Source organism: Taudactylus pleione, unplaced genomic scaffold, assembly GCF_031769625.1.
Source record: "Taudactylus pleione unplaced genomic scaffold, aTauple2 ptg000077l, whole genome shotgun sequence".
NCBI classification, from domain to species: Eukaryota; Metazoa; Chordata; class Amphibia; order Anura; family Myobatrachidae; genus Taudactylus; species Taudactylus pleione.
Window position 1 is genome coordinate 4114917 of NW_028284479.1, and position 22569 is coordinate 4137485.

Consider the following 22569-nt stretch of genomic DNA (forward strand, 5'->3'; position numbering starts at 1 on the left):
ACTCCAACCACACACACCCTATGCATCCCCCTATGGACCCTGAAGAAGAAATGTAGATTTACAAGAGAACCACCAGCTCAGCGGCTCACCTTGCAGATAGCTAACAAAATAACAACTTTTCACATCTACTGACTGAAGAGGTATTAAAGGAGCCTACTGTAACACATCCAAAACCAAAAAATTATCCCATGGTAGAACAGGCGCAACATAGGGAGGCTGAAACATAACATCCCCTGCATAAAAGTCTGCACCTCCGTCAGCAATGCTAATCGCTTCTGAAAAAGAATGAAGGTGGCTGAAATTTGGCCTTTCAAAGAAGCTAGGCATAGACCGTGGTCTAGCCCCTCCAGTAATAAAAATTAGTGGCAACCTGAACTGAGAGGCCTGCAACCCCCCCCCCCCCCCCCCCGCGCTCACACCAGTCAATGTGCGTCTTCCAGAACCTATTATAGATGGCTGCTGTCACAGGCTTACTAGCTTACTGAGTGAATCTTGTGCCAACTCAAAAAGTCAGCCTCCCCAATTTTCCACTCCTGCAAACAAATACCTCAGAGATGGCTGGAGCGAACATCTCCTCCGATTTCAAAATTTGGAATGTCTATGACATTGCTAGACCATTTCTCGTGCCACCCTGACATTTGATGTACGCACTGCTGTGGATTGTCAGATTGTTTCTTGAGAGGATGTCCCTGTAAGAGGTTCTTAGCCTGAATCAAAACACTCTTAGTTTCAGAGTATTGATCGGAAGAGCAGTCTCCTTCCTGGACGACCTGCACTGAAACTGCAACACCAAGTTAATTTCCCCCAATTGGATAAACTGACATCTCTTCTGACCAGCGGCCCTGATTCAGACCCGGTCGCAAGCGCTTGGTAGACGATGGTGGGCCAGTGCGCATGCGCACGACGGAGCCGGCTCCGTCGTGCGCATGCACGAGTCCCGGATAGCGACGGGAAATCCGTCGCTCCGGGTCTCATACCAAAGGGGGTGTGCTGTCGATGTTGAGTGACAGTACGCCCCCTTTGGTGGGCGGGCCGGGGGAGTGGCTGCCCAAACATAGGCGTTCTCTGTTAGAGACAAAATCTCTCTGGGGCTTGCGGCAACGAGACCCTACCACAAGGGTCTTGTCGCAAACCTGATGGTCGCGATGGTCTAGACCATCGCGACCATCTTCCTGGCCGCTCGCTATAGCTGTGGGTGGTCACCCACAGCTATGCGAGCGGCCAGGAGTCTGTTAAAAAAAAAAAATAGCCCGGCCCTGTTTCAGAGTGAGCGCTCTGTCAGAGCGTCCGGCTCTGAATCAGGGCCAGAGTTCAGTCCCAAACTGAGAACTGGAATTCCCTTGTCAGATTTGGTTTGTGAAGACGCAATAAGAGCAAATGGCATGTCAGAAGAGAAAGCCTGAACAACTGTTTGTCCAGTATCAGCTCCCGTCTGGACAAATTAAGTAGAATTTGGTGTTGAAGACTTTAGAAACTGGACGGCTTCGAAAGAAGCCACAGTCTTCCCCAAAATTCTCATGCACTCCAGGAATGACACTCCTGAGACTGCCACTTTTCCCTCTGGAAGGAAAACTTTGAGTTGTGTCTAACAGCATCCCTAATAAGAGAAACACTGGGACGGCGCCAGCTTGGACTTAGGGAAATTTCTGATTCAGTCGTGCGCCTCCAAATTTAAATTAAAACCTGCAAATGAAGGCTGAGCTGCACTCAATCGTGCATAAAGCTGGGTACAAACTGATAGATATATCGCCCTTTCCATTGAACAAGCAATAAATCTATAGTACATCGCCGGGTGTGCGACGTCGTTCACAGACACATACAATCTGCTGTGCGGTACAGCAGATGGCCGATATATCTGAAAGATATATCAGTCATCTGCTGGTGTGTACTGGCGACCTGCCGATCGTCCATACACATGCTGCAGGGACCCATTCGTGATTGACAGCTCAACTGGGCAGGCAAATTTAAATGCCTGCCCAGTTGAGCTGTCAAGCCGGCACATCGGGCAGACAATTGGTAAGTGTGTATGTACTTGCCAATCGTCAGATTGGTCAACGGGTCAGTTGACCTAGTGTGTACTAGGCTTTAATCAGTAAGTCGTCTAAGTAAGGGTGAATGGTAATGCCTTCTATCCATTACCAAGACAGCATGGCTACCCAAACTTTGGTAAATACCCCAGGAGCTGTAGCAATCCCAAAGGGTAAAGCTTGAAACTGATAATGCAGGGGACACACTGGAGACCTAAGAAACTTGCAATTCCTTGCCAAGATTGGTACATGTAAATAAGTCTTTGATGTCCAATGACGCTAGAAATTCCCCGGCCATTATTGAAGTAATAACGGAGAGCAGAAATTCCACCTGGAACAAGTCTACAAGTAAATAAATGTTTAGTTGCCAGACTACAAAGAGTTATAGCCCTAGGAGGTAATAAGTAAGCATTCTGTCGCCTGGGAAATGATGTGATCCAGTTCTGGACCAAACCACCATTAACTGTCAGCAGTTTTAAGCATGACAAAAAAGTCTGATGGATCCATACCGGACAGTATTCCCTCTGACAATTGATCAATCCATGTCTCCATTGCCTTGTTTGCCCAAGCCACAGTTAGGGCTGGCCACAGAGCTGTCCCTGTAATTGCAAATAAGGACTTCAATATAACCTTTATCTTACAATCCACTGAATCTCTTAACGCTGCCGAATTTGAAGTAGAGATCACTGTAGCTTTTGTCAGTCTAGTAATTGGTGAATCTAAAGGAGAAGGCACCTACCCCAATTTTGTATCCAACTCCAAGAGAGGATACGAAAACTTAAAACATTGCGGAAGCTTAAACATTTTGTCTGGCTTTAACCAAGATATCTTGATTAAAGCTGTATTGGGATGCAGCAAAGCCGTTTACATAGCAGCCTGTGAAGATTGACACGGCAGCCACTGCAGCCAGCAGATGGATCTATTCAGACCCCTCCCTGCTGTATCTGCAGAGCTTAGGCCTGTGTCAGCCCTGTGTGCAGCCCACCTGCCTCTTGCTCCGACTCTCTAGTCCAGGTTCCATGGCGCCGGTCCGGGTGGGAGGAGACAGGTGAGAAGAAGCGGGAGGTGGTGGAGGAGCGGGGGAGATTCAAAAAGAGAATGTGGGGAATGGGACACAGCAGCAGTGGGAAGAGAGAGGACACCGGGGATGGGGGACAGAGCGGACAACACACCGGGGAAAATATGTGGGGGACGGGAGACAGCAGCAAGGGGAGGAGAGAAGACATGGGGGAAGATAGAGCAGACACAGAGGAAAGTATGTGGGGGACAGGACACAGCAGCAGGGGTAATAGAGAGGGAGATTAGAGAATAATCTGACACCACAAGAGTGAGGTATAGGGAAGGCACGAGGTCTTATCTCCATGTAGGTAGGCAGTTCAGTGTTGTAAGATGGCTGCTCAACACCTGGGAGTGGGAGGGGAATGGACTCTTTGGCGGTGAGCCCAGGAACAGGAACCAGCCAAATGAAGGGGGGTGGAGAGAACCGGGGAAGGTTCCACCCCCTTCTTGCTAACCCTAGGGACCTGCCACCTAAAAATGGTGCCCCCATTGCAGCCATGTCCCTGGGGGTCTAGCGGTAACACAGACGAGACTGTGTACCCGCTGCAAGTACCGCCGGCTGCCCATACCGCTGCTGCCACTTGCCGCTATGATCCCTGCTGCCCACAAAGTGAGTAGCAGCTTACATGCCCCTGAGTCTGGCTGCGGCTGCTCCCCTGTGCTGGCAGAGGTGGCTGGTAACAATGACTAACAGCTCAGATGATGCAGCACAGTCCTAAAAAACTTACCCTCTTCCTGAAAGCACCAAGAAAAACTGGCTTCCCGGGCTTTAGGCAGGGTATAGAGAAGGGGTCTTCAACCTTTTACACAGTGTGGGCCACATTAACAAATTAAACGAAGCCCGAGCGCCACTAAGCTATACGCCACACGGTAGCACAATCTTGATTCACCAAATTCACATTACACCACATAGTTGTGTCACACAGCAGTGCCCCTTTTACACAATGCCCACATTTGTGCCCCTTATACACAATGCCCACAATAGGAGAGCCCCTTACACAATGCCCACAGCAGTAGCACCCCTAATGCAGTGCCCCAGGAGTGGTAACGCCCCATATGCTGTGCCCCCAGTAGTGGTAGTGCAGTGCTCACAGTGGTAACGCTTTTTATGTAGTGCCCCCAGTAGTGGTAGTACCCCTTATTGAGTGCCCCAGTAGTTCTGCCCATTATGCAGTGCCCACAGTGGAAATGCCACTTATGCAGTGTCCCCAGTAGTGGTAGTGCCCCTTATGTAGTGCCCCTTATGCAGTGCCCCTATGCAATGCCCCATTAGTGATGCTGCCAATAGTAATGCCCCCAGTACAAGCGCCCCTATTAGAAATGCCCCCTAGTATTAGTGCCTCTAATAGTAATGCCCCCTAGTATTAGTGCCCCTAATAGTAACGCCCCCAATAGTAATACCCCTAGCAATGGTGCCCCTAATAGTAATGCCCCCTAGTAGTACTGTCCCTACTAGAAATGCCCCCAGTACTAGTGCCCCTAATAGAAATTCCCCCTAATAGTAGGGCCCCTAATAGTAATGTCCCCTAGTATTAGTGCCCCTAATAGTAATGCCACCTAGAATAAGTGCCCCCAATAGTAATAGTGCCCCTAATAGTAATGCCCCCTAGTAGTAGTGCCCACAGTAGTGAAGCGGCTTACAAAAAAAAAAAAAAAATACTATGGCTTACCTTAAACCCAGCTCCCGCATCTGCTGCCTCCAGTCCGCCCGGTTGCTCTTTTGTCTGACCTATGGGAGAGACGTCATGACGTCTCTCCCATAGTGCACTGCACACACTGTGGGAGCCGGAAGCCGGAGCTCAGGAGTGAGCTCCAGCCTACGGTGCAGGTAGGGAGCCGGGCGCCCGCTGGTAACAAAGTCTCAGCGGGCGCCAGGCAAATGGAGCCTGTTGGCTGGCCGTGGGGAACAGCTCCGACAGAGCTCTGTGGGCCAAGGGTTGAAGACCCCTAGTATAGAGTATAGGGGAGGAGGAGCCTGTGCTGATTGCAAAGAAGTTAATTCTTTGGTGCCAAGGCTCCTATAGCTCACAGTCCAGGTATCCTTCATTGTACGAAAGAAAATTAGAAATTTGTTTTAAACACGTACAAAGTCGCTGATGAAGCACCATGGAAATTGGCGTGGGAAGAAAAATGCAGCCACTGCATTGTTGCACTTCGTATACAGATTAAGACTCATTCTCACAGAGATGTACAAATGTTGAAGAGAGGGGCTGTTTGGTGCGACTGAAGCCACAGTATGAGGACACATTTGTATACACTGCCTGAAAAGTGAAGAACAACTGCAACAAAGCAAGCTAAAGAAAAGTCTACACAACAAATCAGGTTGTAAACTATTTCTGTAATGACGAACCTTCAGTCCAGAGTCTATTAGAACATGCATGTTGGTCTTGCTGCTAACAGCTGCTTTCCTTCCCCCGCGAGGCAGAGTGGGCTGAATTAGCAAACAGCTCTTTGGTTGAAGACGGGGATCTAAAGGAAGCATTTCTGAGTTTTTATTTCTAAAAAAAAATAAAAAAATAAATAAATAAAACAAATTTAACATTCATTTACTGTATGAGAGATTCAATCTATCAATGCAATGGATATGGAAAGTATGCTAGAGCTGGTTGAACAGTAGGAACTGGCAATCCAATCAGCTTCTGTTTACAGTGCCCATCCTCCCAGCATCCATCTCTGAAAACATGGTGCACATGGAGAAGCAAGAGATGAAATTATTTAGAAAACCTAAAGCCAATCAGGGCATTAGAAATGAAAAGAGCAGCACAGAGTATTACAGCTCAGCAAACTACTACATGGCCATTTGTAAATTTGGTGTGAGGGGCTAAACTAGGCATCTAAACATTAACACAGCAGAGATTAGTGATGTGAGTCTCCAATCATATCGCGTGTGAGAAAGGTGCCTGTTTGTGAAACAAAAATTCATACATACAACCTGTTTTTTGGTGAATTTACTAAAACCTACTTTTCTTTTTCTGTTAGGAGTGGAAGGTTTTCACTGATGAGGCCATAACTCAGTAACAGGATGGACTCTGCCGTCATGTCCTTGTTGGCTATCAAACCAAAAACTGTTCTGCGAAGGGCTTCATGCACTTTACGGGCCATCTTTAAACTTGTCGTCTTCTCCAAAACCTGCAAATTAACAGCAACACTTATGTAATGCTTATGTACTGACTTCCACACAGTGTGATATGAAAAGAATGTATTTTTTATTTCAATCCATCATTACTCTGAGATCTACTGTAACACGTACTAACTTTGGCTACCACAGAGGAAGGCACGACTCTTCATCTGTTGTTGAACTACAGATCTCAACATGATCTGACAGCTGCACACATCTCACCTCTTTGAAGGGAAGGATTAATGACACAACCATGTCTTTTCCAACAAACTGCGCGAGGAGTTCATAGGAATCATAGCTCTTGCTGCTTCGAGCCTCCATGACTTTAGAGACTATCCCTTTGACTTCTTTCTCTTCTGCGATGTCCCCAAACAGCTCATTATTGAAAATCTTCATGCAAAAGAAAATACTAATATTAAAATTATTTGAAATATTTTCTACAAAATAATAAAATAGAGGATATAAGCTTTAACATGGGGATCTTCAAACTATAAAAAGTAGAAGAGAAAGTGTGTAATAACTACCTCTTTAGAATGCTTACAGAAGCACAAAGTATTTCAGGTCAGTGAACTCTTACATATTGCTGTGTAATAAAGTTTGAAATGGGAGGAAACATGACAATATGCATCTAAATCTGAACACCTAACCATACCTCCCAATACTCCAATACACAATAAGAGGACATTAAGCTGAGACTATCACATCCTGATCAATCCAAACTACTCTACCAACTGGGCACCAGTGTTTCCAGGAGGAGACAGTCCACAAAGTTAGGCACAGCTCTGACATATTTGGTGCCCTAAACAAGATTTTAGCTTCTCTGAACCATAATAATGGAGCAGCACGGATCGTGTAATGATTAGCATTACTGCCCTAACTGTTTGGAGTTTGTATATTCTCCCTGTGCTTGCGTGGGTTTCCTCTGGGTACTCCATTTTCCTCCCACAATCCAAAACTATACTGGTAGGTTAAATGGCTCATGACAAAAAAAACAGGATTTTGGTACTTACCGATAAATCCCTTTCTCCGATTCCACAGGGGACACTGGAGTTCAAGACAGTGGGTATAGACGGTGGTAGAGTAGAGCCTGGCACTTTAAATAATCTAGAAGTGTGACTGGCTCCTCCCCCTCTATGCCCCATCAGCCCCAGTTTAAGAACTGAGCCCGAGAGGAGACGGAGGACAACAGGAAAACGAGGAGAAGGAGAAGACCACAGAACGGACCAATACCGACTGAAGGAGAACAGAGGAAACCACTGCAGGGAACACATGCAGCCACACAACTATATAAAGACCCACAACAGGCAGGTACGCCGCGCCGGGCGGGCGTCCAGTGTCCCCTGTGGAATCGGAGAAAGGGATTTATCGGTAAGTACCAAAATCCTGTTTTCTCCTTCATCCACTAGGGGACACTGGAGTTCAAGACAGTGGGGACGTCCCAAAGCCAACCTCCCGGGTGGGAAGCGCGGAGAACATGCCGACCCTTCAGGCAACCGAACAGGGACCGCATAGAACCGGAGGTTCAACGGAAGGCAAGAGCTGAGAATCAAGTGTCGTGAGCCAGGAGACAACCAGAACTCCGTGCGGAACAGACACAGAATACCACAACGTACAGTAATCGAATGGAATAAGCGGCTAGCGAGAAAACACCCTCAGATGAGAAGCATCAGAACACTGTAAACTCAGCTGAAAACAGACCAAGCCAGACTGTTGGGAGCAGAGAACTCCTACCCGAATCCATAGGAGAAGGGCAGTAACCCGAGAAGAAACCTCGAGGAAACCGTACCAGATTCGGAAACAGGAAGCTGCCACATTTTGCAGATAGCAGAATACCAGCACTGCTGGACATAACTCATATAGATAGAAGTATAACGATACCAATCTACAAAAACAGAGAGTCCACAGACTCCTCACAAAAAGTATAAGGTAAAAGTCAAGGCCGCACAGTCGCCCTGAACCCTTCCGAAAGTCCAACTACTACAAAGTTGTGAACCAGCGGAAGGATGAGACCATAGAAATCTCCAACGAGTGGAGATCACCCTGGGCATGAGGCCGAGGCGGCTTCGAGAAGATTGAGATTACAATACCTTCCAGAGGGTCAGACCGCAGTACAACCCCTTCTGAGAACAGGAATAAACCAGCAACTGAAACCCTGACGCTAAAGAGAAAACAACGGACAACTTCCAACATGATGGAAGTGCATAGGTAGTAGTAACTGCTGGCCTGAACATAGCATGAAAACAACCAGGAAGATACCAGTCAGGTACCTGTCAGTATGATAAAAATATCAACAGCTACTGAACAGGAAACCCACCAGGCCCCCTGAGTGGAACATAGTGACTGTCACACTTCTATGTAAAGATGTGCAGTAGCCCAGAGATGTGCTTTGGTCCATAACGCCAACAGATTCTAGTAGAATTGGTTCTCAATGTTGTAACTATGCACCCACACTCCAGGAAAATTCTAAAGTGTAGAGCCAACTGATTAAAAGAGCGGATGGCTGCTAGGAGGCAGTAAGGGAGAAGAACTCTATGTATGTCAGTTTACATGAAATAGGAGCCTCTACCGAGGCATTAGTGGGTAAGCTCTCACCTGTGAGCGACCAGAAGCCCTCTGGCCCGAAATGTAGAATGTCACTGACCTGTTGTATCGCAAAGCAACCCGCCACATTAGGAATAGAGAGTAGCTTCAGTGGGCTAAGACCAATGCCCTACAGCACGTACTTCAGTCTGGAGATGTGCAGTAGAAAATACTGTGGAAACTAGCAGAATGTTAGTGGAGACAAGAAGGTCGTAAAACAGGACTCTATACCTGAGCCTGTTCCATTAGAGACGTGTATCTGAAGATTATACTTATACCCCAAAAACGGTCTGCTAGTTTAAGTATCCTTACATAAATATTTACAATGTGTATTATGCCCACCAATCTAATATAACCCAGGTCTGTCCCTGCCTAAATCGGTAGGTGGCCCTAGGCCTTCAAGATATGAATTGTACCTAAGGGCCCTTTAGACTCATTCTATTGAGATATACGACAATAATATGGAGTATCGGAATCGATACTGAGAAGGGTACCTGTACTTAGACATAGAACTCGTTAGTTATCCCAAGCAAAGAAGGGAGATAGCAGTAGTGATAACCCCAGTAGGGTTAAACAGAAAACAGGTTTTTGTTTCCCAATTATTAGGAAATATACATACAAGGAATGAGCGTCTTACCAGTTTGCTACCAAGTGCATCACTGTAATGATAATAGGTCCCCCGAAACGGGGCGCCATAGATATAGACTAACATGAACCGAGCTATATAAGTATATATCCTTATATACATGTGACATGGCTAGGGTCCATACTAGAAGCAATGCCTTAGGGAATTGTGACTATCACTATGTAAGCTGCAGCACATGACTTTAGATTATAGAGCCACCATATAATATGTATGGATATAGCCTACAGCTTCTGGTAATCCCTGGCGGCTTCCCATGCGTGGTATTATAGGTAACCTAATGCTTGTAGAAGTATAGGCCTCCTACACATATACATGTATATACACACAACCCAATCCCCCGGGAGAGATCGTGTTAAGCGGAGTTATTGTACCATCTACCGCATCAGGAGTCCAGCCTCCAATCGCAGCCTTCTATCAATATGCAAGGTATCAGACATAAAACTGATAACAACAGATCCTACCCCTGCTCTTATGGTAAGGATAAGAAGCGATATCCACATATGCATATGCATACCTACATACAAATTTAGTAGGTGACAATAATATTGTAAAATTAGAACATGAGCAAAAATTAAAGCCATGGAAGGAACTGAGCCCAAGGACAAAATTCACTCCAGCATGTATATGTTCTACTGCAGGGCTAGTATAAAATACAATATACATATTACATATATATATATATACACACACACATATACATACCATACACGTGGCTTACCCCCACGCAGGGGAACTGCTCATGTACCGCGTGTGGCCGTCACTCTGCTACTGCGCAGGGGCAGGGTATGTTAGCTGCGTGCTGTCCCAGACTGGTTTCAATCCTGGGACCCTTCTGTTACAGGTGTACTCGCCTTAGCAGGTGAGCCATTTTAGCGCCAGATTAACCCATTTTTCGAAGTGGGAATCAAAAAGACCACCTCAGTGCTGTGAGGCAGCAATGCCACGTTACTAACCTCTTCCTGTATGTGCTGCCGAAGGGAACACATGAGAAATAAATAGATGCACATATGCATACCTTCTAAAGTAAGCACAGAAAACTGGTGAAAGGTTTTAAGACCAGCCTATAATGTAGTATATGTAGTAATGTAGTATATGTGCTGCCACATATATGCATGGGAAGATACTGCCCCTCTTTAAGGCGAGCCCATGTGAGGCATAAGCCTGGGGATGGGACGCCAAAATGTGCTAACCCTGGGTGAAGGGTATGCTATAACCATAAGTTCTGGCAGCAGCACCAGAACAGTAGAGCTAGTACACCATGAGGCTATGATACTTCACAAGCTAAGATACCAAGCCATTAGATTAAGCTAGGCGCCCTTTGTTATAGAACGAAGGGAAGCCTGCCAAGCGGCGCTGCATTGGCGGGACTGTCTCGTCAATCCCTCGCTTCTAGCTGTGATGCATCGACTGAACTGGCCTCTTTCAGAACCGCCTAACGTGGTGTTATGGTGCAAAAGGGAATTGGGCTAGTTCCCATACAGCTAGCAACCAGCTATGCACTGTAGCTAGCACTAAACTCCTGTCATACAAGGACAGGGCCTCCCCTACCCTTTGCGCTGAAGCACTCCCAGTGTGGAAGGCGTAAGAGACCCACGCTAAAGCACTCCCTGCTGCAGGTAGTGCACTGAGCTATCATGCTTGTGTGCAGTAGTAACTACAGTCCTTAAAAGGGAAACAGGGGGCGCTGTTTGTACATGAATACCGCGCTGTACGTGTGCAAACTGCTACACTCCAGTTAGCACAGCGCTGCTAGCCCCCTTAATAGTATAAAGCGGTGATGCTGTCCTGCTGTGACAGGAGTGTGAAGGTCATACAGCACTGCATCGGGGAGCCGCATTGTGCTGGTATAACGTAAGGCTATTAGCCCTATGTTATAGCTAACAGGGAAGCCTGCTCAGCCCAGCCAGGAGCTGCGGGACGCGGCATCTCCTCCTGAGATCTAGATGAGGAGCGTTGCTAATTTTTTAAAACCAGCCTAAGCAAAGACAGTGCTGCCTGCACCGGGAGAACATACAAACTCCACACAGCAAGAGCCGTGGAGAGATCCGAGCCCTGCGCTGATACTTATTTGTAGCCAGCCCTATATTCCTATCTCTACTTTTGTGCTAGCAGCACTCCCAGCGTGGGAGAAGGAGGGAGTCGCGTAGGATACCCACGCTAATTAACCCTGTTGCAGGAGTTAGGAGGCAGCCGCGCTCTTCAGGCGCTGGTCTGCACTGCACCTTTAACCAGCGGCAGGCAGTGGTACAGATGGCGCGGCTATTATGCATGACGCGCCCTTCCCTAAAATCCCGGCTATCAGTGTGTGCGCGCGCGCGTGCACTGTTATGCTCGCCTCTGCCCACTTACTAGGAAAGAGTGGGCTGGGCGTAATGTAGGGAACACAACCTTCCTCCCGGCCCTGCAGAACGGGGTGCGGGACCAGCAGATACATTTCTAAGGCTGGGCCGCTCAATAAGGGAAGCCTCTTTACGCGGGTACTCCTTACCAAGGATCGCGCTGCTTGTCAGCGCTGCAACTGCCTCTGTAGAGGGACGCGTCTGGCCTCCTGAAGCCGGCCATTACACCAGATGGCAGGACCTCGCCTGTGCTGCACTATTTAGTGAGCAGCGGTGCGGCGTCTGTCTTACTCACACCTGGCTGCCCCGCTGGTTGGGCTGCCCCGCAATTAGGGCCGCGAAGGGGGGCGTGGCTTTTCCCCGAGTGCGGCCGCCATTTTAATAATGGGGGGGCTGCTGCTGCCCGCTCTAGACGCGGCAGGAGGCCCTCCCAGGTACCTCTGAGGTCCCTTCCCGGGGGGACTAATGCAGAGTATGTCAGCGCAGCAGCGCTAACGGACCGGCAGACCGCGCTGCTCTCAGATGAGGGCTTAGAGCACGAGCCCGACTCCATCCCCTCGTTAATAGGAGGGGGATGGCTAGGAATAAGTCAGTCAGCAGCTCCGACACTACCACTTTCACTGGCAGGGGGAAGGAGCAGTGTGTGACAGCCATGCAGTGTGCGCTGTCCCTGAGCCCAGCGTTTTGGCCCACCACTCCAGCTAGTCAGGAGTAGTGGGATATACTTACGGACTGCTGCGGCCGGGTTGCTGGGCTGGGGGCCAAATGAGGAAACCCGGACACGAACCGGTTTCAGTTGTGGCGGGTCCTCATGGAGTCCGATGACTCTGTTTAAAGTCCCCCCTCAGGGTCACCGGACACAGACTGCAGTAGCCGTGTGGTGCCCTCCCGGCGGCTCCCACGTAGCAGGCAGACTGCCACAGTAAGCAGCCTGCCTGTCCTCATTGCTTGTATAAAAGCTTAAAATATGATTATATGAGAAAGGCTGGAGACAGCCTGATGTGCGACCGGCTCTCTCGGGCACATTCTAAAAACTGGGGCTGATGGGGCATAGAGGGGGAGGAGCCAGTCACACTTCTAGATTATTTAAAGTGCCAGGCTCTACTCTACCACCGTCTATACCCACTGTCTTGAACTCCAGTGTCCCCTAGTGGATGAAGGAGAAAATTAGCCCTTTTGGGTTAATACCTAGTGGTTGTGTGTGTGTGCATAAGGTAGGCAATATATGAGGTGTGACTGTTAAATAACGAGTTTGAGGCTATTATTTGTGTTTAATTATATGAAGTACATTTTAACTCCATTCCCCTTCTGTGCACTTCCCTTCTGCAACCACACACTGCTGCATTCTTATTTTCAATTGGTCAAAGCCATGTTGTAGCTCATTATCTATCAGCTGTCTCAACTGTTCCGTTTTTTTTTACCTCAGTAACTGATGCAAAACAGGTTCCCTTGAGTATAGATTTGACTTTAGGGAAAAGAAAGAAGTTACATGGTGCTAGTTCTGGCGAGTATGGAGGGTGTTCTAGCACTGCAATCTGTTTCTCAGCAAAAAAAACTGCTTCAGAGAGAGAGCTGTGTGGGCTGGTGCGTTGTCCTGATGGGAGGATGAAACCATTTTTCCACAACTCTTCCTTCTGATACTTTCCCACAAAGTTGCTAGAACATGATGTTCATGCATTGTTGCACCTTCTGGTACCCAGTCTTCCAAATAACCCTTGATATCAAAGAAAACAATGAACATTACTATGAATTTGGATTTGCTTTGACGCACTTTCTTCATTCTTGGTGGTGAAGGTGTTTTCCAGTTCATGGACTGGCGGTTTGTCTCAACATCGTACTGGGAGGTCCATGTTTCATCATAGGTAATAACTTTATCTAAAAAATGCTTATTCGCTTGAATTTATTCCAAAATGTCTGTACAAATTCTCTTTCGATATTCTTTCTGCTCAGCAGTGAGAAGCCATGGAACCATCTTAACACAAACTTTTGTCATGTTAAGATCTTGATGCAAAACTTGCCTAACAGTTTGTCGATGTTTAGCATTTCTGTTTTCAGTCGACTTTAAATTCGAACAATTTTCTCAATGATTTTCACAATTTCATTTGTTTATGATGTGCAAGACCTTCTGAGACATTTATCATCCTCGACATCCTCATACAAGTCACTAAATCTTTTGTGCCATTCAAACACATGTGCACGTAACATACAATCTGCCCCGTAAGCTTCGGTTAGCATACGGAAAAATTCGGTGGGCATTTTGTTCAATTTAACTAAAAAATTAACACTTTGCTCTACTTTTCAGCTAAGCATTTTTACTACGCATGGGAAAAACACAACTTCTTTGAACTCTGTGTAACAGAAAGTATCTGTGCGATAGGGGTGCAACTTGCAAAACCATTTTGGGATAGTCCAAGGTCAATGTTCCCCCACTCCCTTTTACCTCAAGTACAGTCTTGTTATTTAATAGCCACACCTCGTAGATTGTAAGCTCCACTGGGGCAGGGACTGACCTGAATGGCCAAATATTCTCTGTAAAGTGCTGCGGAATATGTGCGCGCTATATAAATAACTGGTAATAAACAGGAAAGTCTCTCAAGTCAAATGGTCCCATAAATTCTCCCACAAAAATGGACAATGCATATCTACTCTGCCATGTAAAAGACATTGCCTTCCATCTAAAAAACCAGGTTTGAATACAAATGTGTCCTCATAAACCTAGCTTCTATACACCAAGCTGTGCAAGACACCCGGCGCAACAGACGTTCCAAACTGTGTTTTTTTTTACATTGTGCGTCTCAATCGCATCGCAGATGCAACAAAACACCACTCACAGTGTACTAGAGACTCTGAGCTGTGTCATTAATCACACAGGAATTCGTTTTAAACACGTACAAAGTCGCAAATGAAGCACAATGGAACTTGGCGTGAGAAAAAGCATCGTAGCACTCTGTATACAGATTCAGACTCATCCACACGCCAATGTACAAATGTTGCACATCGCACTGATCAATGTAGTCTAGCATTGTAGTTTTGTTGCATCCAGTTGTTTTATTTTAATGAATAAGACGTACACTTTGAGCGAGGAAGACAATCGGCACAGCAGAGTCACCTGGGAACTGGTGCGCCAAGAGGGGCTGTTTGGCGCAATTGAAGCCACGGACTACGAGAATCCATCTGTATGTATTTTCTGAAGGAAAGCAGCTGCACTTTTAGCAATAATATTTAAGCAGATAGCAGTCAAATCTGGACACTTTGGGCCTGATTCAGAGCTGCTCGTAAGCGGCCGCTCGTTCGTTCCGAGCGAGGTTTGCAAAACTGCGCATGCGTACGGATAGTAATACGCATGCGCGAACCAGTCAGTGCGGCCGAAAATCGTTTGTTCGCTAAATAGCGAATGCCTGCTATTTTGAGTGACAGGAGGAGGCATATGTGGGTGGTAACAGGGGAAGGTGCTTGAAAATGGGGAGTGGAGATCAGAACGCAGGCGTGCTTAAAGGTCAAAACGGGCGTTTTATGGGTGTGCATAATTAATACAGCAGCGTCATTGACCACGTCACTGGGTTATTTTATAATCAGAACTGCTCGCAAGATTGCGGTAGCAAAAACCAACCACAAGAATAGCGAGCAGTTCATACGCTGGTCGATGTACTCGATTAATCTAATAAATAGCGGACATGACATAGGATGCGAGCGGCCAGGGGGCGTAGTATCCCAAAAAACGACCGCAAGTTTTGTTCGCTCGTTCAGATAGAGGCGTGAACAGACCGCAAAGAGCGAACGGTTCATTTGAATAGCCACCCCTTTTTTCTGAACGAACGACCGCAAATAGCGTCCGGCTCTGAATCAGGCCCTTTGCTCTCTATACACACGGTCTCTATTTAGGGAAAACAGTATGCCTTATACATCTAAGAGTCAGTGCTTGTTTTGAACCTGAATTAGAATGTCCATGCAGCTGTCCAGGTCTCCGCTCTTCAGGCTGCCAGCAAGGTTTTTCAGCAGTAGATTCACAGTAAATGTTAGCACATGAACCTAGTTTTATAACAAGAGAACAAAGGAATACAATTAAAGCAGAAAATAGTAAGAAAGAAATACATACATATCAAGTCATTTAAAAAGCATAAACAAAAACATTTCAGAGTGTCTAGGTAGGGTATATAATTTGCTGGATATTACCTGGTATCCTTTAACTAAGACAGTTTTCATCTCCTTTAATATATAGTGCAGGTATCGCGACCCGAGAGTTTCCAGAATTTTAATTAAAGTGTTCCTAGCGATGTCACGGATTTCCTGGAACCGGTTTCGCAGAAGAACACAGACTTTTAACAGGATGCTGAAATGACAAGACAAATAGTAAATACTAGTAAAATACCATGTCTCTTTAGTATTAATAATGATCTTCAAGAGTGTGTATCTGCAAAATAAAATGTTAAAGTGTCACTAAGAGGATTTTTCGGTACTCACCGTTAAATAGATTTCTTTTAATCTATCTGGCGGACACTGCTGACCTTGCAATGTAGAGGGTGCTGTTGTAGAACTAGGTATTCATTGTAAAACTCAGAATAGATTTGTAACATGTCTCCTCACTCCTCATTAAATCACAGTTCAGTTTGCAAACTAGCAAAGTCCTTAGGCTATAACAGAACTAAGCATTCAAACAATATAGAGCGAAAAATGGACAGGAACCAGGGAAAGATTTAATGGTATGAATCCGAAAAACTCTCTTCGCGATGATTCACTCACTATTTAGATACTGCTAACCTTGAAAATGTTCCAAAGGTGCCATTGGTGGGAGAGGTGTATGTTCAGACATAGCTGTGCTCAAAACTCTGGGACCCAAAAACGCAATCTGGTAAATATGGGTTTTGAGTAAGGGTAAAGGACCAAGTTGCAGTACGGCGCAACTTTTTAACTAACCTTCCACACCGCACTGCCAAGGAGGCGCTCAATGATCTGGCAGAGGGGGATGAAAGATTGCCAGGAACTGGAGCCTTCTCTAAGATATACACCTGTATGATGGAAGTTGTATTCCATCTGCCCACTGTCGGTTTCATTGCTGTCCATAATGTCTAGTGTGTGTCATATAGAACAAGGAGGCTCTCTCTACTACGCAAGGAAGAAAACCTATCCACATAGCTACTCAAGGCTTTAACCACATTTAGAAAATAGAGAGAAACCTCACTTCCCGAGGTTAGATAATTTCCAGAGGAGGGATAACAATACCTTCGTATAGATGGAATTTTGGTAAACAGAACACATCTGACCTTGGGTAAGACCAGATACAGACTTGCAAGAGAAGGCAGTATATTCAGCTAATTGAGGAGATAGCCAGTAAAAAATAAGAATACACCTTCCAGTTTAGGAACTTAAATTAGAATCAACAGATTCCAGGGGCTTAATTGAACTTTAGTCAATTTCCTCTGAAAGGGCTAAAAACTGGACTATCCGTTTTAAGTAACGTAGACATTCTCTCAATGTTGTCCAGCCAAGTTCTAACCACATTCAGTAGATAGAGAGGATTCTCCACTTCTTGAGGCTAAGGGTCCTATTCATTATATCTTGTGGGCTCTTTACACAGCCAGGAACAAAAGCCATCCACCTTCAGATTGCCTTGGTTTCAGGTGCCCCACTCCTTCCTACTGGGTTGCAAAGAGGGATCTGATCAGTTCCCTCCGTACTACATGCTCCCCAGCAGTGCACATGCATGAGCTTAGCGGTAATATGGTATCTGAACTTGCAACTCGCAGCAAGTCGGATACCAAACTATCGGACCACTTAAGGGACAGAGTGATGAATATGCCCCTAAATCTTGCTGCAGAACAAAAACGTGCTTCTGATGGAATCTTGGCATTATCTTGTGCTGAAACTGAAAATGTTGGCACGCATGACAGCTCTCCCCTTATAGTCAGAAACAAAATTAAAAAAAAAGACTCTTTCAAGGTTAGGAATCTAAAGTCAATGGATTCAAGAGGCTTGAATGGCAGTTTCTGCAATGCCAGCAGAACCAACTGTAGGTCCCATAAAATTAGCAGCAGTATATGTGGTAAGTGAATGTGGAATATCCCCTGAAGAAAAGTCTGAACCCGAAGAAATGCTATCCAATTACCTCAGGAGGAAGACTGATGGGGCCAAAACCTGGACTTTTAGAAAGGTCAATCTCAAATCACTGTCCATGTAAAAAGGACAAGAGCTATGCCAAATTAAAGGATGAAGTGTGAACTTCATACCAATTTATACACGTCTTCCACACCCTATGGGTATTTTTCGAGGAGACATGGATTTGGCCCCGATTAGGATTTGAATGACCTTCTGATGGCAAAAGGGACCGCTGCTGAGGCAGCATGCCTAGAATGTTGGTTTACAATACCAAGATCTTTTTGGACATCCAGAAATAACAGGTACACCCTCTGTCTTGGCTTTCTTGAGTACCGGAGACAGCACAGGGATAAGAAGGAAGGGTTACAGTCTGTGTCGCTGGTCCTCGTGCAGTACCGAGAAACCTTGTGGTTCAGTCAAGAGGCTTTAAAGTCAGCCTCTGGCTGACCCCACTTTTCCACAATCAGGGTGAAGAACAAGAATGTAGAGACCACTCCCCATCATGATAGACATACCAGATCAGAAGGTTGGCTTCACAGTTCTCCACATCTGGGATGAATAATAATATTGTCCCTATTATGCTTGTTGCATAATGTTTATAGTTAATCTTTGCCTCATCTATGGACCAAAGAGACTATTGACAAATGCTAAATGCCACCACTACCTAATCCCAAATGAAAAGGGGATGACCTTGATATTACACCTTTTCGGTCTCTATAAGAGGGATGAGTAGGTGGTGACAGTTTGAATAATTAATTCACCAAAAGAGAATTAGGCTGTAACCACAGGACCAGAAACTGGATTTGGAAGGTCCAAGAGTGGAAGAGTACAAACTGCACGGTTCCAAAATAAGATACCATTCTCCTATAAGCTTCATACAAAGGGTCGGCTACCTTTTTGCAAAATAACAAAGATGATCCCACAGTGGGAGCGGGCTGCTAGCAAGTGGATGTTATGACCCATGTATCCCCCTAGCTGTAGCTATAAGATACCACTGAAATGTAATAAAAAAAAGAAAAGAAAAACCTAAAACACACAACAAGCTCCTGGTGGGCACTTAACTAAAATGAAGCCCACAAACAGCCATTGGAGGCATAGAGGGAAAGGACCCTGAGCTTTTGTTCTGGTAAATACATTAAGTGTACAGTCTCTCTGCATCACACTCTATACCATTGTATTTGCAGTATCCCAAATAGCTGCCAGAGAAATAAGAATGACCTATATTATACATTACCAATGTTCATTTGGTCAACAGCTATTCTTCATCTAAAAGTAATAATATATTTTGCACTACCCACAGTCTGCTACAGGTGATTAAAGGCAGTCACACATGTTGTGATCCATTTATACAACTGTTGAACCAATGACCAACTCGCTGTTTCCAAAACAAATAATAGGCCCCCAATTCAGGCTCAGCTTCATAACTTGATCCAATTTTCTGCCATAGGTAATGACATTCGATCAGACTGGATGTTAACCAGCCATGGTGAGTATTATGTGCAGTGCAAAAGTTGGTCAGTGTAGTCAAACTGACAAAGTTAAGTGTAATTACCCACTGCCATTAAGGAAAAACAAAAAAATCGAATTGCGTGTAACCAACCGTTTATGGAAGGCTGACAGGGAATGCAGTACCACCCTCACCTACAAGAGTAGTATGGCGTTATTGGAATCAACAGATTCCACTATCATTAACATGCTTTCCATGACCATGTGCAATTAGCCTAACTAACCAATTTTACACTATTTTATCCGGCATAAGTTAAAATAAGATTTTTAGTGTGTCTTTTAACCTATGACTTTTAATAATACCTGGGAAGATTGGCTTCCATGACCTCTTGTGGAAGTGTCTGCATTATCTTCACCAAAGCAAATGCTATAGGGACACGAACCACTTCGTCTTCATTGACGGACTTGGTTTTCGCCATCTTGTGTTCTTCATCACTCTTAACCTGCAAAAACAATTAATAGAGAAGTATACCCAAGTGAGTATACGTTATCAATAAGAGGATAAACACAGGAGCTGCTAAATCAGTGCTCAAAACAAGAATAGCAGAAATAAATACATTGAAGTATAATGTTAGTAGTAGACATTATTATTATTATTATTATTACATGACCATGCTTAAACTATGTCACATAATGTTTGGATAACTATGTTTTTCTTATGGAGTCCAAACTTTCTAACATTTAAGGCTCCATATGAGGTCTAAACTTATTCTCTACATAAACAAAGGACACATCATGCAGTTGTTGGGCAATATAGATGTATGGTCCATCTCTGTTTGATGACAAAGGGCTGGCACAAATGGAGATGTCACAAAACTGACCTTCTAGCTACTGCATGTGGATCTGTTCTAGGCATAATCATTAAAGTCTGCTGAGTGTATACTCATTATATTTATTTTATACCAATTATGTTATTGCCACTGGGGTATTCTGTTTAAAATAGGTGGGGTTACAGGGTGGGTCAGATTTAAATGCATAATCTTGTATAGCAGCAGTCTTTACTGATAGAAATCTAATCCTGTAAATATGAATGTCTTTACTATAAGTACCATGTTGGAAGAGCAAAAGGAAACAGAGCACAGTCTGACAGTGAGAAGAACAGAAGAAAATAAACAAGGTCTCCTTTGGGTATTATTCATACCTTTGCAGTAAGGCACTTCTGCAGCTTTGGGATGAGGTTGTTTGTCACGGTCTCTTGAATATGACTGATGAGCGATGACAATTCTTCCTTGTTTCTCGGGAGGGAGTTTATCATTTGAGATGTTTTAGGACTGCTCTGCAGCTTTGCAGAAAGGTTCTCATTAACAGTAGTATCACTATCCTTGGGGGTTAGCACTTCAGTGTCCATTTGTTCCTCTCCTTCCTCATGCTCTAACTCCATGAGTTCCTCCTCTACATTGCACTCAGAGTCTTGTGAACCTTTACAAGCTACAAGTAAGGCAGCACAATTATATAATGCAATAATGGGACAAGCACAGACAACTATACATCCACATGAAGATATAAGAGTACCTATTATAGAAAGTAAAGGAAATGACAGTTTTACTCACTTTCACTATTATCAGCTGCTTGAAGCTGTTTCTCCAAAGTGCCATAATCAAAGTGAAAAGCATCAAGTACAGTCACTAGCAAGCTGTCCAAACAGAGAACACAGTTACTACATACAATTAACACTTTCTTTGCATTTTTACCCAAAACTCCAGGTTCTATACAGTTAAGATATCACGGTGTTAAAGCTCAGTTGGTTTCTGTACTTATATACCATTTTCTCATGTTGCTGTATTCCCAATGTGGATAGCAGACATAATAGTACATAGGGATCAAATGATTCCCAATGTTGCATTCCACTTAAATCATAACTAAGCAAATTCTATAAACGTGGGTTAACAAGTAAGACTTAGTAAGTAAATAAACTAAACATTAGCAAAGAATTGTTGGACACAGAGGTGTTAAAATAACCCTGAGGATAAATTCAGATTGGCCATGTAGTGTGTCCGGAAATGTAAATAATTGTCATAAAAAGCGCCTTATTGTAATTACAGCAGTTCTATATCAACAAAATGATTACTAAAGAGACTATGTACTTTACCTGACACCCAATTTTTGGTTGATCTGCCCCATTTGAAGCACATGGATGAAATGCTTTAAGTGGTACATATACGCAGACCAGGACAAGTGTTTACAGACAGATCCTATCATTTCAACTGAAGCAGTGACCATATTTTCATGCTGAAAGAAAACAAAGAAACATTAATATTGCCATTATAACAAAATAAGTTATTACAATATATTCATAGTGAGAAAAAAACCCACAGCAACACAACTCTCCTACACTCCCAGTTGCAACATTAGTTCGCAGTTCATCAAAAAGGGATAACTCATATGAATACTAGTTACAGTATATAAATAAAGTCCATTAAAGGTTGAAGCTACAAGTCAAGGGTTAACATCAATAACTGTCAGTGAAAGATAAACGAACTACAGACATAAAATTGAAGCTTCAAACAAGACCATCAGATCACATTAGAGAGACATACAAGTAATTATTTTTCTTAGCAACATACCTTAAGCATGTTTTCATCAAAAATAGTGCTAGTGGCATATGGCATTATATAATTCTGTAGGGATTTGGAGGAAAGCACCGTATTGCCTTCAGTAAGGTTCTTTGCTAGTTTCCGCAATGCCCGCGCTCTCCTGTGGATCTTAGGAAGAAGTAAAAAAGGCAAACATTACGGTTATATTAGGTAACACGATCACTGTTTTTCCCATATACTACATAACAGTTACACCAAAGATCAGCCACATTGCATTTACCTGGATATGTTTCATGTTCTCAAAGAAGTCCATTTCTGGATCATTGTAATCTGTAAGCTGAACGAAGTCTGAAAATTCCGGATGCTCAGGGAAAGTACGGATCAGGTTAGAAAGCAAAGTGGTGTAGTCTTGCTGAATATTCTTTTTAAAGAAAAGAAAAAGTAATCGGTCAATAAAAAACATAACTACAAATAATCTTGTCCATATGCACAGCAGCCTAAAGTCATTAGATGTGTTCACATCTCTAGCAGGCGGTCCTAATCTGATATTACATATAGTTAAGATAAGGTACATATTTAAGACTGATATTCGCTCCAATTTCCAATATTACCAAGTGGAGTGAATACACAAATTGTGGATAAAAGGCTTTCAAAAGATACAAAAGTG

General features: G+C 44.5%; 1 protein-coding gene across 1 annotated transcript in view; it reads right to left on the reverse strand.

Annotated features, from left to right (window-relative positions):
- UTP20 (UTP20 small subunit processome component) overlaps window positions 1-22569 on the reverse strand; it is a 184114-nt gene that overhangs the window by 41472 nt on the left and 120073 nt on the right. The window contains exons 37-47 of the mRNA XM_088467851.1: window positions 22183-22323; window positions 21933-22070; window positions 21458-21597; window positions 20919-21001; window positions 20510-20796; window positions 19672-19811; window positions 15943-16099; window positions 15700-15798; window positions 6427-6594; window positions 6049-6215; window positions 5437-5584 (exon numbers count right to left, since the gene is read on the reverse strand). Coding sequence (XP_088323977.1) covers window positions 5437-5584; window positions 6049-6215; window positions 6427-6594; window positions 15700-15798; window positions 15943-16099; window positions 19672-19811; window positions 20510-20796; window positions 20919-21001; window positions 21458-21597; window positions 21933-22070; window positions 22183-22323 — 1668 coding nt within the window. The remainder of the gene's footprint in view (window positions 1-5436; window positions 5585-6048; window positions 6216-6426; window positions 6595-15699; window positions 15799-15942; window positions 16100-19671; window positions 19812-20509; window positions 20797-20918; window positions 21002-21457; window positions 21598-21932; window positions 22071-22182; window positions 22324-22569) is intronic.